Genomic DNA, 14,235 nt, shown 5'->3' with positions numbered 1-14,235 from the left:
TCACAACCATAAAATAATAAAAACAATTAGCAGTCCCCTGTTTATTGGGCTCTTCTGTTAGTGCAATCTATTATAAATGGATAGTAAACACGATCTTATTTGCGATAATATTGACAGCTGGAATTTTGTGGGGTTTTACGTTATTATGGTGAAATGTGTTTCCCCTTCCATGAATTCTTCAACCGTATCAAAAACATAACTAAATTTTAAGAATGTTCTCTTCATTCCTATTTAGGTGCCTCTGTAGCCAGGTGGGATTGGTTTGGTTTTTTTTTTTTAGGAGCATTAGCAACTAAGGCCATATTGCTCCGGGATATGCGGTGGTCATTTCCTGACCTTTCCGCATCCTCCGTATTTGGTGGTGACGGTCTCGAACCCCGGTCTAATCAAGAAACATGTGTTACGCACTGCTGCTCCTTCCCACCTGGCTACGGAGGCGCCGCCAGATGGGAAGGAGCAGCAGTGCGTAGCACACGCTTCTTGATTAGACTGGGGTTCGAGCCTGTCACCACCAAATACGGAGGATGCGGAAAGGTCAGGGAATGATCATTGCATTTCCCTGAGCAATATGGCCTTAGTTGCTAATGCTCCTAAAAACCAAATAACAAACAACAATCATTCCTGTTTCTTAAGTTTTGTAACTTTTTACCTTGTTCTCACTTGCGCATTATCGTGTTAGTTGTGATTTGTGCATGCGGTGTTTTTTGTTATTGATTGCTTATCTTTTTTACTGTTTTAAATTTTAAACCCCCTCTAAAATGTCAGTGAACAGAAATATTTTTTTTCGATAGTTAAAATTTTTTTCCTGACTGAAAATCTAGTCTGAATTAACAGGGTTCTACTGTATAGATATACATACTGTTAAAAAGAACCTTAAACGTAATAATAAATTTGTTAGAGATTTTGAAAATCCACACTTTTTAATAAACTCTACAAACTGCAAAGCTGTCTACTGTTTTGCTTCCTCAACAGCTATTTTTGTAGCTTGTAAGTGACATCTTAGTATGTCAATTTCTAATACAATTTCTTTATGATGAAATTCATTGAAAATTTCAGTCTGCTTTGAAATATGCATTTCATATTCTTATTTCTTTGCAAAAACCAAATTATATGGTTGAATAATGGCCAATGTTGAAAGAATTTTGTTCATCACTTTCGAACGAACCTCCAATTCTCAACAAAACCTATCCAGGCATTCATACGTCGCTGTTTTTCAAATTCTTCTTGGAGTGACAGTCCAACATCCTTCATCATTTCCCCTAGAATTTATTTTTTTTCATTATTCTTCCTCTTCTTCCTAATGAAATGCCCATTTCCTCACAAGTTGTATTTGCAAATTGAAGAATCCTTTCTACAATTTTATTTCTTTCTTTATTAATAAATATAATCTTAAGGTCTGTAACTTTATAACACATTTTTCAGGCTTATCCCGACTGTTTTTAAATATTTTTGAGTAAGGTTAACTTCTTGTAGAATTTCATGTCAGAAAGAAAAATAACAGAAAATAAAAATCACATATGGATGATAATAAAATTTCAGCAGTCCCTCTGGTATCTTTATATTCTCTTGAGGTTGCACAATATTTGTAGATCGGAAGTTATTTTTTCAAAATTCATTTTGACCATATTTACAGATTCATAATGTGCATTCCACCTTGTCTCGGCAAGTCTTTTGACTGTCATTCGTGTATGTTTTTTCATTATTTCCCAACGGTGTGGAGAGATTGAAAAGAAAGAATAAAGGTTTTCCAAAGAAGGTTATGCATGACAAAACGCTTACAAATAATACATTTTGCATAAATTAATTTCCTTGATTTTAGATTGGACCCCCTTCATGAATTTCTGTCATGATTGTGGCATTGTAGCCTTTACCACAGCACAGATTTATATCTAGTCCATCCTTTTCTAAATTATTTAAAATTTCTTTTGTGAGTTCGGCAGTGGTCTTTCCAACAATGCAGAAGAGGCCTAAAAATGACTCTTTCAGTTCAGCCTTGTCACCTACAATGTGAACATATCTAATTTAACCCTGGGGGCTCACATCTAGTGAGTATGGGCTTGGCAAACCCAGGGTCCTGAGCTGGATATCATCATTCTTCTCTTTCTTGGTGATTCCTTTCTACTTCTCTCTCTCTCTCTCTCTCTCTCTCTCTCTCTCTCTCTCTCTCTCTCTCTCTCTCTCTCTCTCTCTCTCTCTCTCTCTCTCAGGGGGTAACTTGGGAATTTTTTTTTTGGCTGTTGCAGCATAAGCCTCAGGCTTCCTTGTACCATATGGCCATTAATAATAATAATAATAATAATAATAATAATAATAATTACTTCACACATTTGGTCAGTGTGGGATACGTTTGATATACTGTAAAATAGAATTTAAAAATATTTAGCTTGTTTTATATTATCAGCTACTATTTTTCTTTTACGTAATTTCCTAAAATGTTAATAAACTCATTTTGAATCTCTGGTGATAAATATGAAGATGATTTCCTATCAATTCTTAAAATGTGTTCTTTCAAAACGGGGTCATATTTGATGGCAACTCTACCATTTCTCTAAAATTTCCTTTATTTGTAGATTTTTTTTTTTTGAGCATTACAGCTCTGGTTCATACTATCTTTATTTGTAGAAAATGTGGATTTTATCATGTACACGAAAAGGAAAATTCTGACAAGCCAGAAATAAAATTACATCTAAAAGCCGATGTAAAACATCTCTCCATTTATTTCTTTATCCAGTTCTGTCTGATGAATGTGGTCAACAGTTTGTTGAAACTTCAACCCTGCACTTAAGGTTTTCCACTTCTCCAAACACGAGAGATGCTGTTCACTATTTTCACAGTCAGAAACCTTTGGGTTTAATTTCCACCAAGTTTTAAATCCTGTGATAAATCTGGATGTTTCGATTCCTTTATTCTCGAGTGAAAATAGTTTGTAGTAAAAAATAAATTTCTTGATGATGGTGAATAAACCATCCATGTTCTTAAAATTTTTTCTCCATTTGGCATTCTTATAAAACCAGGAAGTTGTTAGCTGTCAACATTTCCCTTTAATTTTCCCAATTTTCCTTCCCAACATTTTTTAATTTTCCCAACACTTCCCTTAAATTTCCCAAAAATTTCCCTTTAATTTTTTTCTCCTGCTCTTTCAACAGTGTCAAAAGGTCCATCCTTATTTCGAAAATGTTCACTGCCTTTTTAATAAAATAAATTCTCAAATTATCTGGTACCAGATATGTTGGACAGACAACTTGTGTAATTGAGACCTGCTGATATTTGTAAAATCGGACAAATGCTAACTTATTGTGATTTTCTCTTCTGGAGGTTCTGTGCCTTCATTTTGAATTTTCCTTTGTCCTATTACAAGTTTCATCTATCTTTAGGCAGGTCTTTCAATATATTTCCATCTATTCTAATTACATCTAACCTGGATGCAGTTATTCCTGAAAAAATCTCAGGTAAGAGAATTCCTGACTTAAAATTTCTAAAATATCTATAATATTTCTAAAATATATTTCTTAATATCCTGTATATTCAATTTAATATTCTATTTTTAATTGATTTAAGTTGAAACCATTGATTTAAATTCAAAATGAGGACACAGATCCTCTACAAGAGAAAATCACAATAAGTTAGCATTTGTTTGATTTTATGAATAGTAGCGGGTCTTGATTACACAAGTTGTCTGTCCAACATGTCTAGTATCAAGTTTCGAGATTCCCATAATGTTTTTTATATGTTATCTGGTACCGGGATAGGCTGAAAAGTGACATCAGAATACTTTAAAAATATTCTTCTCCACTAGAAGATGAATAAGCATCTTCTAGATTCTTCTCTTGACAATAGTGGATGAATAAGCATCTTCTAGATTTTTCTCGACACTAGTGGTTGAATAACTTTCTCTGTTAGATCCTCTTGAGAAGATGACTCTTGTACTTGCTCTTCTGATTTATCATGCTGAATATCTATTGCACTACGTGTTGAAGGTGTAACATTCTTCAACAAATAACTTCTCTTCTTTGCTTTTCTCTGTTGAAATATGCTGGGTCGATTTTGCTTCATTTTTTACTTACGTGTAAAAGTCTATATAAAGAAGTTCATTAAAAAGGGGAAAATATGTGTAAAATATAAAATAAAAAAATAGAAATCAAAATGAAAAATGAGTTTTCAGGAAATACAAAGGCTTGCCTGTATACTTCGTATAAATCCGCTTACCAAAAATGTAGTGCTAACTTGTAAGACTTGTAAAACGAAGTTTGTAAAAAAACTTGTAAGACTTGTAAAACGAAGTTTGTAAAAAAAAAATGTGGTTAAGCTAATTGTTTGTAAAGGCTGAATATTGTTCTGATCCCCAGTTTCATGTACCTTAATAACATACCACAAATTTAAATAAAAGTATCTTGTCGTTAATTAAATTGTGTCAAACAGAAATTTCAAATAAACACTAAGTTTAAGTGGAGAATGATAAATTTTAAAAAAAAAGTTGGAATTATTTTGTTAAAGTTAATACTTTTTCCTTGTATTTTCAAGTGATGATACCCCTTTCTGGCTGGCACCTGGGGTGAGTTGCTCCTCCCACCTTGCTACGCCTCTGGATTAGTGAATTTTCTATAGTCTGAGGCTTTCAGTCTCTACTGTTACATACTGTCTCTCATATTGTGGAGTTCAGGGACTTAATTTTAGAGGCTACTAGGCTTTTCATTCCAACTAAGAAATACTGGTTCAAGGTTTAGGCTTAAATGGATGTCAGATGAACTAATGAGGCTCGTGGCAGAGAAGAAAAATGTATGGGATACATATGTAAAGTATCAGGTGACACAGAAGCCTATGGCAGATATAAACTAGTCTGTAATCAAGTCACAAAGGAGGTTAGGCAGGCGAAGGCAGATTACGAGACATCCTTGGCAAACGATACAAAGAAAAACAGCAAAGAGTTCTTTACTTGTGTAAACTCTAGAAGGAAAGGAATGAATCAGATTGGACCACTTAACATAGATGGGTTAACTATTGATGATCATGCTAAGCTAGCTGATAAACTGAATGAGTATTTTGCATCTACATTCACACACGAGAAGTTATTCAATGAGGGGAGTGCCAGAAGTTTATCAAACTCTAACAGGGAGCTAAGTGGCTTTGTAATAACTGAGAGCAAAGTGGAGGAGAAATTGTTGAAGTTAAACATAAAAAAAGCACCTGGGGTGGACGGGATCTATCCAGTTATATTAAAGGAGGCAGCAAAGGAAGTAAGCAAACCCTTAGCCATAATTATGAGAGCTTCCTTGGACTCAGGGGAGGTCCCCATTGACTGGAGGTGTGCAAATGTATCACCAATTCACAAAGGGGGTTTTCAAAAGGTGACACAAGTAACTATAGACCTGTTAGTTTAACTTGTGTTCCGGAGAAAATAATGGAATCACTGGTTAAAGAAGCATTGCAGGATCATTTAGACGAGACTGCAGTAATAGTTAAGACACAGCTTGGGTTTGTTAAAGGGAAGTCTTGTCTGACCAGTTTGATTGGATACTACAATGTGGTCACAAAGGAACTGAATGCCAAAAATAATTTTGATATCATATACTTGGATTTCACGAAAGCTTTTGGTACTTTTGAACATGGAAGACTGCTGTACAAATTGGAAAGGTATGGCATTAAGGGTAAGTTGCTACAATGGATAAAGGGATGGTTAAGTGGGAGACGACGGAGTGGTAATCAATAGATATTGCTCTTCGTGGACAAATGTTATTAGTGTAGTCCCCCAGGGTTCAGTGTTGGGCCCATTGTTGTTTTGTATATTTATCTGCACAATTACCCCCATGATATTGATGAAAGTATATCAGTTTTAATGTCCAAATTTGCAGATGATACAAAGGTTGGCGGGGTTATTAACGACAGTATGCTACTCCAACTGGATCTAGATAAGTTGGGAAAATGAGCTGAGAAGTGGCAACAGAAGTTTAACATTGACAAATGCAAAGCACTGCATATGGGTAGCAATAACTGAAGAGAAATGTACCAACTCTGTGGTACTACACTCAGGGAAGTGGAAAGCGAAAAAGACCTGGGGGTAATTGTGCAGTCAAATATGAAGTTCACTGAGCAGTGCAGATGGGCTGCTAGGGCAGGTCATGGATTCTTGTCGAATATATATATTAATTTTGCTAGCAGAGACTGGGAGGCAATTATCCCATTATACAAGGCAATGGTCAGGCCACATCTAGAGTACTGTGTACAGGTCTGGAGGCCTCTTTTTAGGAAGGATGTAGAGTTGCTAGAACGAGTACAAAGAAGGGCAACAAGATTGGTGAGGGGAACAAAGGGGTGCTCTTACCAAGAAGGCTTAAGTTCTGCAAATAGCAGCGCCTGGAGAGTAGGCACCTGCGAAGTGATCTGATTGAGGTGTATAAAACCTTGAATGGTTTGAGCTAGCTGAATGCTGATGGGATTCTTCCTCTTGCTCAGATTAAGAACCTGAGGGGGCACAGATTCAAATTGAGAAAAAACAGTTGTAGAATAAATGTGCTGAAATTTGCCTTTAGTCAACTGGTAGTTGATTGGTGGAACAGACTTCCATCTTTTGTTGTGGAAGTTGATAGCCTAAATAAATTTAAGGGTGAGCTGAACAGGCATTTAAAATGAATGGAGTGGTGAAATGGGAGGGTTTTTTTTTTAGCTGATGCTGCATAAGCTTGCTTTCTTTGCATAATATGGCTCTGCTAATGTTATACTTCATAATGGGGTTGTCACTTATTGTATCACCAAGGTCTACCCGCCCACTGACAAGAGGCTAACAGGCCTTGAAGCAGTGCCAATGAAATCTTTCATTAATCTTCCCTTTCTTTGGAAGCGTTGTCTGTTTGAGGGATTTGAGTGAGTGAGTTTGAGGAGTAACTGCCCCTTTTCTTTTTCGACAGCATTTCTTCTGCTTCTCCTACTATCACTTTCTTCCACCTTTTCACCTTTCTATGACTAATAGGAACAGAGATGTGTAGAATAGTGTTTATTATCCCATACGCATTTACAAATGTCTTGGCTGTGGTATCTGCCAAGAATAAGTAACATTAGTCTGGTGAAGTGTTGCTTATTTAAAGTGGTGCAGTATCAGGGCAACTCGTGAAGGCATTCACAATTTGAGATACAATAAAAACAATGCCATTTCACCTACTTTGGTGATTTACTACGAACTAAAATGATGGGATGATGAATACTTGTTGACTTGAAAAATGATTTACTATGTTAAAAAATTGCTGCAAAGTGCAACGAATAGTGCCACAGAGGTGCTGATTGTTATGTATCTACATACCAGCAAAAATTAAAAATAAAGACAAATTAATATAAACTTAAAAATTCAGAATAAATAAGTAGGGATCAGAATCAGCAGTAAATCAGAATAAGTAGCTATGCTCACCAAGTGGCACAGTCCCCTGCTGAATTCTGGTGCAACTGCTGCTGTGAGGCAATTAGGAAATCACCACTGTACTAAACCAAGTGGGTGAATACAGACCCTTAGGAAGAAAAATGCAAAAGTAAAAAAAAGTTAGGAGGAAACAACAGTGACTATTTCTTCAAATAACTCTGGCAGAATTCCCCAAAACATTCACATTTCTGTTTGAGCAAAAGAACCGGGTAAAAACTCAACATGTTGAAAACACAGAATTGCAAATTTCCATATCAACAAAGCCAGTTGAAAGGCCAAACCAAAATGTGATATGCAACAATTTACTAACTAAAATTAAAAAGAGCGACAGAATTACAAATTATATTCCAAATATATATATATATATTTTTTTTTTTAATTTCGAAAACCAAACAGAAATAAAGTCAAAAGGCAGGAAGGAAATTAACTATTAAATGAGAATAAGGGTATTCATATGGAAGACTGAAAAACATGGGGGGGGAGCAGAAGAACTGACGGAAAAGGTGAATGGATTATGCTATCTGTATCTGAGTTGACTAAAATTTAAATTAAATTTAATTAATACTAAATTAACATACTAAATTACACTATATATGGTGTAATCAAATGATAATTTACTTAATTAGACACTATTATACTATATTAAAGGAATTGTAATCTACAAGTAGTTCTTTTGCTATTAGCCATGAGAGATATGAGTATGCTTTAGGGAATATGCATAGGGCCAATGCCTCTTTGAAGAAGTGGTCACTGTGTTTCCCCCCCTCAAACTTTCTTTACTTTTGTATAAAGTTTGGGGGAACCACAGCAGTTGCACCATACTTAAGTAAGAGACTGTGCTATTGTGCTCTTCCCTAGGTGAATGTAGGCCACTTCTTATTTTTTTATTCTGAATTTTTAGTTTATTTTCATTTGTTGTATTTAGTTTTTATTTTCCTGGTATGTAGTTAGCAGTATACACCCCTTCAGCACTACTTACTGTAGTTTGCAACAATATGCAGTATAATAGTGTCTAATTTAGTAAATCATCATTTTTGTAATTTTTGAGAAGTATGTATCAAGGAACATGTTCTGCCATTTTATTACTAATAAATGAATTTTTAAAAAATTCATTTCCATTATATGTCTGTTGTCAGTACATTTCCAGGATTTGGTTGAATATTCTGTTTTTCTCCCTTTCAGGCAGTGGTTAGATATTCAAAAACTTAGAAATAAAATGAAGAAGAAAGTTGATACAAAGGCCAGCAAATCCAGAAAGATAAGGTAAGATTTAACATGAAGTAAAACAGAATCTTTGAATATAATAGATAATATACACGGTGATTATTAAGTGGAAATTCTTTCTTAATTGGAGATAAAGAACTGACCAAATCAAATTATAACTTACCAAACTATTCCTAATTTATTCCTGCTTCCCTTCACTGTAATTTTTACACCTCACCTTTTCCTGATCTGGGCTATCACACTGCTGATATTCTACTTTTCTTTGCTTTTCATAGACATCATTATTCCATTTATTTCATGGGCTCATTTCTAGCTGTATTATATATTTTTTGTTACTTGATAATTTCAGTTTTTTTTTATATGAAACATCCTTGGGCACTTCAACCGAGTAAATCTGATCGATCACAAAAAATGCAACACGGAAGTGTCATCATCTGCAGCTTCCATCAGAGGCAAATTATCGTAACTTGTATTGTTAAATCATACGTGTATGATTGCAACAATACAAGTATTTGTAATCAAACAGTGCAACAATACAAGTATTTTTAATCAAATACTTGTATTGTTGCAATCATACTTCCTGCAGTTGCCATTTGATTGTAGCCATTCAAATGGCTACAAATAATGGGTAATCATGCTATTGGCTTGGATTTCACTAACCTCTTTTATAAACAAGGAACTGACCAAATGTGTTTCTCACATGTAAAGGGAAAAGTATTCATATTAATATGAATAAATTTGCCTTTAGCCAGTGGGTAGTTAATTGCTGGAACAAACTTTCATCTGTTGTTGTGGAAGTTGATAGCTTAAATAAACACCAAATACGGAGTATGCGGAAAGGTCAAGGAATGACCACCGCATATCCCGGAGCAATATGGCCTTAGTTGCTAATGCTCCTAAAAACCAAATAACGAATAAATAGCTTAAATAAACTCAAGAGAAACTGGACAAACTTTTAGAGGGAATGGATGTGTGATACTTTTTTTTTTTTTTTGGCCGATGCTACATAAGTTTGCTTTCTTGCATTACGTACCTGTTTTGGTGTACTTCAAATATGGAAAGAGCTTGCAAGCCATCCTGATGATTAATACTTGTGTGGTGGATATATCAGTTTCAGAAATCAATCTGCAGATTGAAAAGCTGGATCCCATCAAACCATCCTCTATTGCTCTAATGCTACCCAATGAAGACTTGCCAATTCCTAAGCCACCTTTAAGAGAAGAGTCTTCGGAATTAGATGATGAATATAGTGAACAAGGTAATTGGGATAGTGAACAAGGTCATTTCCCTAATCAGCAAGAATTAAGTGACTTGGTGAGGGACTTGGTTCTAACAACATCCGGTACAGTGCTCCTAAAATCTCATGAATATTATGTAGGAAATAGTGGAATCTACTGGATTCACCTGCAAAATCCCTGTGCTGTTATTTCTATTTGATTGGTATCAGTCATAATCAAAAAGAGTGGCATCTTTTCACAGACAGTTCAAGAGTTAAAGCTGTATTTATTCACAATGGGAATATACACCCATCAATTCCTATTGTGTACTCTGTTCATATTAAAGAACACTGGAAATGTTAAGCATGTATCAGAGAAGATCAAGTATGGCCATTATAAATGGAATGCCTATGGGGATTTCAAGAGTTTGGGATTCCTTCTGGGTTTGCAAAATGGTTTCACTAAGTTCTTTTGCTTTCTCTCCCACTGAGAGAGCAGGGGAGGTGATCATCACTATAGGAGAAGAGAATGGTCTACCAAAAATGAGCTACTGCCTTGATGTACACAATATGGTAAACAGTCCCTGGCTTCCACTGCTTCATTTCAAGCATATAGAATTTGTTTTAAAAATTGTCTGCAAAAGTAAGAGGAGACATATTTATTGGTCCCCAAGTTAGGCAGACATTGACTTCAGAAGAACTGGAAGACAAAATGACTGATGCTGAGGGAAATTCCTGACAGTTGTTTCACCTTGTAGTGTGAATGGCTTTCTTAATAACATTGAGTTAAAATTGTAGAGAACTATTTGACAAGTTGATTGAAAATTACATTAAAATGGGATGCAACTGTATTTGAGTTGAGAGTGCAAATAATGTTTAGTATTTTCTTTTTTCATAAGTCAAAGTAAATATGTATATTATGTACAGAAGTTAAACAATGTTTAGCTTCCACATAATACATATTTACTTTTATTTATGAAAAAGAAAACATGAAGCCATGTGAAAAATACAGCAATTTACTGCTGCAGTTTAAGGAGAAACTTGGCAGTGCATGATTCTGCTCCTATATACCAGTCCACTTAATATTCGAAATATGATAAAATAAAAATACCCCTTTTAAGAAGTGTTTGTGAGTTCCTGGTTCCTATTTATTTAATCTGTTTATTATATAAGTGGCCCTTATTCTTTGGTGAGTGTAGCATCCATCCCCTTGGGCAGTAGGAATGTTTGCACTGCCGAAGATGAGTTTTTTGTTTTATCTTAATTTATTTTGTTATTTTTATTTTATTTTGTTATTTTTATTTTATTTTATTTTATTTTGAATATTTTGGTGGCTTGGTACATAGGGCAGAATCACATCATGCCAAGTTCCACTTTAACTGAGCAGTAATTTGTGGCATTTGCTGTGTGTAGTTTAGTGTTTTCTTTTTTCACAAGCCTTTGCAACATTACCACATTGGACCCCTCTAGTAAACTCATAATTATTTTTCTTTTATTTCTGAGAAAACTATTGATTCTATACAAAAACTGAGATCATATCCAAATTAGCATATCTAGATTCATAAAAAAAAAACTGCAGATAAACAGAATTTTTTTTTTTTTTTTTTTTTTTTGAAAATTTGATACATTTGAGCTGGTTATAGAAAGCAATTATCCAGGAATGTTCTGCTACTGACTGAGAGACAAACCTGCTGGCTCCAATCAGTAACCATAATAAAATTGCCCATGATAAGATATTCTGACTTACTAGCCAACTCTGTTTGTCTGTATATTTGTTCATTATACTTCTAAAATTCATTTGGCCTATAACATACTCCTACTCTTATTTTTGCTCTCCCTGTGTTTTGTCAAACGTCTAGCCTTTCTGTAAATGTTATACAAGGTGTGGCAATAAAGTTCCAGGACTGGTGCAATAAAAAAAATACAAAGTGAAGGAGCTCATAAATGATTTTTATTTTATTTTTATTCAAAGTAATCATCACCTGATTAAATACACTTATTACACTGTTCTAAAAGTTTCTGACAAGAGTCAGCGAAGGTGTTCAAAGAGATGATGTTTGGTTCAGCAGTTATATTGTTCTTTATTAGCATTAGCATTAGTAAAGGCATACGATGCAAGAAAGCAAGCTTATGCTTGCTTGCATCAGCCAAAAAAAACCACCCTCCATTTGTTCAAATGCCTGTCCAGCTCAGCCTTAAATTTATTTAGGCTATCAACTACCACAACATAAGATGGAAGTCTGTTCCACCAATCAACCACCCACTGGCTAAAGGCAAATTCCCGCACATCTATTCTACAATTGTCTTTCCTCAATTTGAATCTATGCCTCCTCAAGTTCTTAATCTGAGCAAGAAGAAGAAGAAGAATCCCATCAGCATTCAGCTTGCTCAGCCCTTTCAAGGTCTTATACACCTCAATCAGATCACCTCACAAGTGGCTACTCTCCAGGCACTGCAATTTGCAGAACCTTTCTTGGTAAGAGCACCCCTTTGTTCCCCTCACCAATCTTGTTGCCCTTCTTTGTACTTGTTCTAGCAACTCTACATCCTTCCTAAAATGAGGCCTTGAGACATGTGCACAGTACTCTAGGTGTGGCCTAACCATTGCCTTGTACAACGGGATAATCACCTCCCTGTCCCTGCTAGCAAAATTCTTATATATCATTGACAAGGCTCAATGACCTGCCCTGACAGCCCCTCTGCACTGCTCACTGCACTTCATATTTGACTGCACAATTACCCCAGGTCTTTTTCACTTTCCACTTCCCTGAGTGTAGTACCACACAGGTGGTACGTTTCTCTTTGATTATTACTACCCATATGCAGTACTTTGCATTTGTCAATGTTAAACTTCAGTTGCCACTTCTCAGCCCATTTGCTCAACTTATCTAGATCCAGTTGGAGTAGCGTACTGTCTTTATTGTCGTTAACAATTCTGCCAACCTTTGTATCATCTGAAAACTTGGACATTAAACCTGATATACCTTCATCAATATCATTGATAAATATACAAAACAACAGTGGGCCCAAGAGATGTTATTAGTGGAGTCCCCCGAACCCTAGGGGACTCCACTAATAACATTTGTTCACGAAGAGCAGTGTCCATTGATTACCACTCTGTCATCTCCCACTCAACCATCCCTTTATCCATTGTAGCAACTTACCCTTAATGCCATACCTGCCCAATTTGTACAGTAATCTTCCATGTGCAACAGTATCAAAAGCTTTCCTGAAATCCAAGTATATGATATCAGAATTATTTTTGACATTCATTTCCTTTGTGACCACATCATAGTATCCAATCAAATGGTCAGACAAGACCTCCCCGTAACAAACCCTTGCTGTGTCTTAACTATTACTGCAGTCTTGTCTAGATGATCCTGCAGTGCTTCTTTAACCAGGGATTCCATTATTTTCCTCGGAACACAAGTTAAACTAACAGGTCAGTAGTTACTTATGTCACCTTTTGTGAACCCCCTTTGTGAATTGGTGATACATAGGGCCTACAGTACCGGTCAAAATCTTAATACTGATATTTCGGTATTGTTAATTTATGAAACCGGGATACCGGTATTCCAAAAACCAACCTTTTCTCAATAAATTTTGATGACAATTAGGTGCAATAAAGCAAGGGAAAAAAAAACAAGTACTGTAATTACTTGAATTATTCATATTTTAAATAAACTTTTATTGCAATAATTAATATTCTGAAAAAAATCATTAAAAATACAGTTATTCTAAAAACAAAAAAATACATATTGTTACTGCAAAGTTTAGTTATGTTTAAGCATCCACACTACCTGTCCGAATAAAGTGAGCTCTTAAGAAACATAAGCAATCAGTAGTACGATCATTTAAAATGGATCTAATTTTGGTACATACAGTATTTGATTAGTGGCAGAAAGCACCCTTCGGATTCTGTTCTGGTACTAAGATAATCGTAGACGATCTCAGTTCATGTTTTCTAGCCTTCGAACTTTTTTAGCAAAAATAGTTAAAAGTATTTCATTAATTTCTGACTCAAGTTCATTTTTTAAAATCTCATTGGAGTCAGGCAATTTCTTATTTTGGAATGAATTTGCAGAACACTGATGTTCTGTTCCATGTTGGTCTCCCATGGTTGAATTATGTTCATCATTTTCTGAAGGTGAAGACGTTTTATTCAGCGAAGTTTTATAAAATTTATAAAAACCATAGAATCTTTACTGAGTCTGGGAGAGAACAAAAAGTGGAGAGCAAAGAGTGCAGTTAAGGAACTGTTCACATATACTCTCTCTCTCTCTCTCTCTCTCTCTCTCTCTCTCTCTCTCTCTCTCTCTCTCTCTCTCTCTCTCTCTCTCTCTCTCTCTCAGAGTAACACGGGATTTTTTTTTTTTTTTTTTTTTTTTGC

At 35.2% G+C, this 14,235-nt stretch overlaps 1 protein-coding gene across 1 annotated transcript in view; it reads left to right on the top strand.

Moving 5' to 3' along the window:
* LOC150075021 (protein AATF-like) overlaps positions 1-14,235 on the top strand; it is a 179,754-nt gene that overhangs the window by 137,624 nt on the left and 27,895 nt on the right. Inside the window, exon 12 of the mRNA XM_090389045.1 lies at positions 8,588-8,668. Within this exon, the coding sequence (XP_090245171.1) occupies positions 8,588-8,668 (81 nt within the window). The remainder of the gene's footprint in view (positions 1-8,587; positions 8,669-14,235) is intronic.

The sequence above is a fragment of the Mastigoproctus giganteus genome, chromosome 14 (assembly GCF_048544385.1).
Source record: "Mastigoproctus giganteus isolate SK-2022 chromosome 14, ASM4854438v1, whole genome shotgun sequence".
NCBI classification, from domain to species: Eukaryota; Metazoa; Arthropoda; class Arachnida; order Uropygi; family Thelyphonidae; genus Mastigoproctus; species Mastigoproctus giganteus.
Note: the sequence above shows the minus strand (reverse complement) of the source record. Positions and strands in the feature narration are given on the sequence as shown.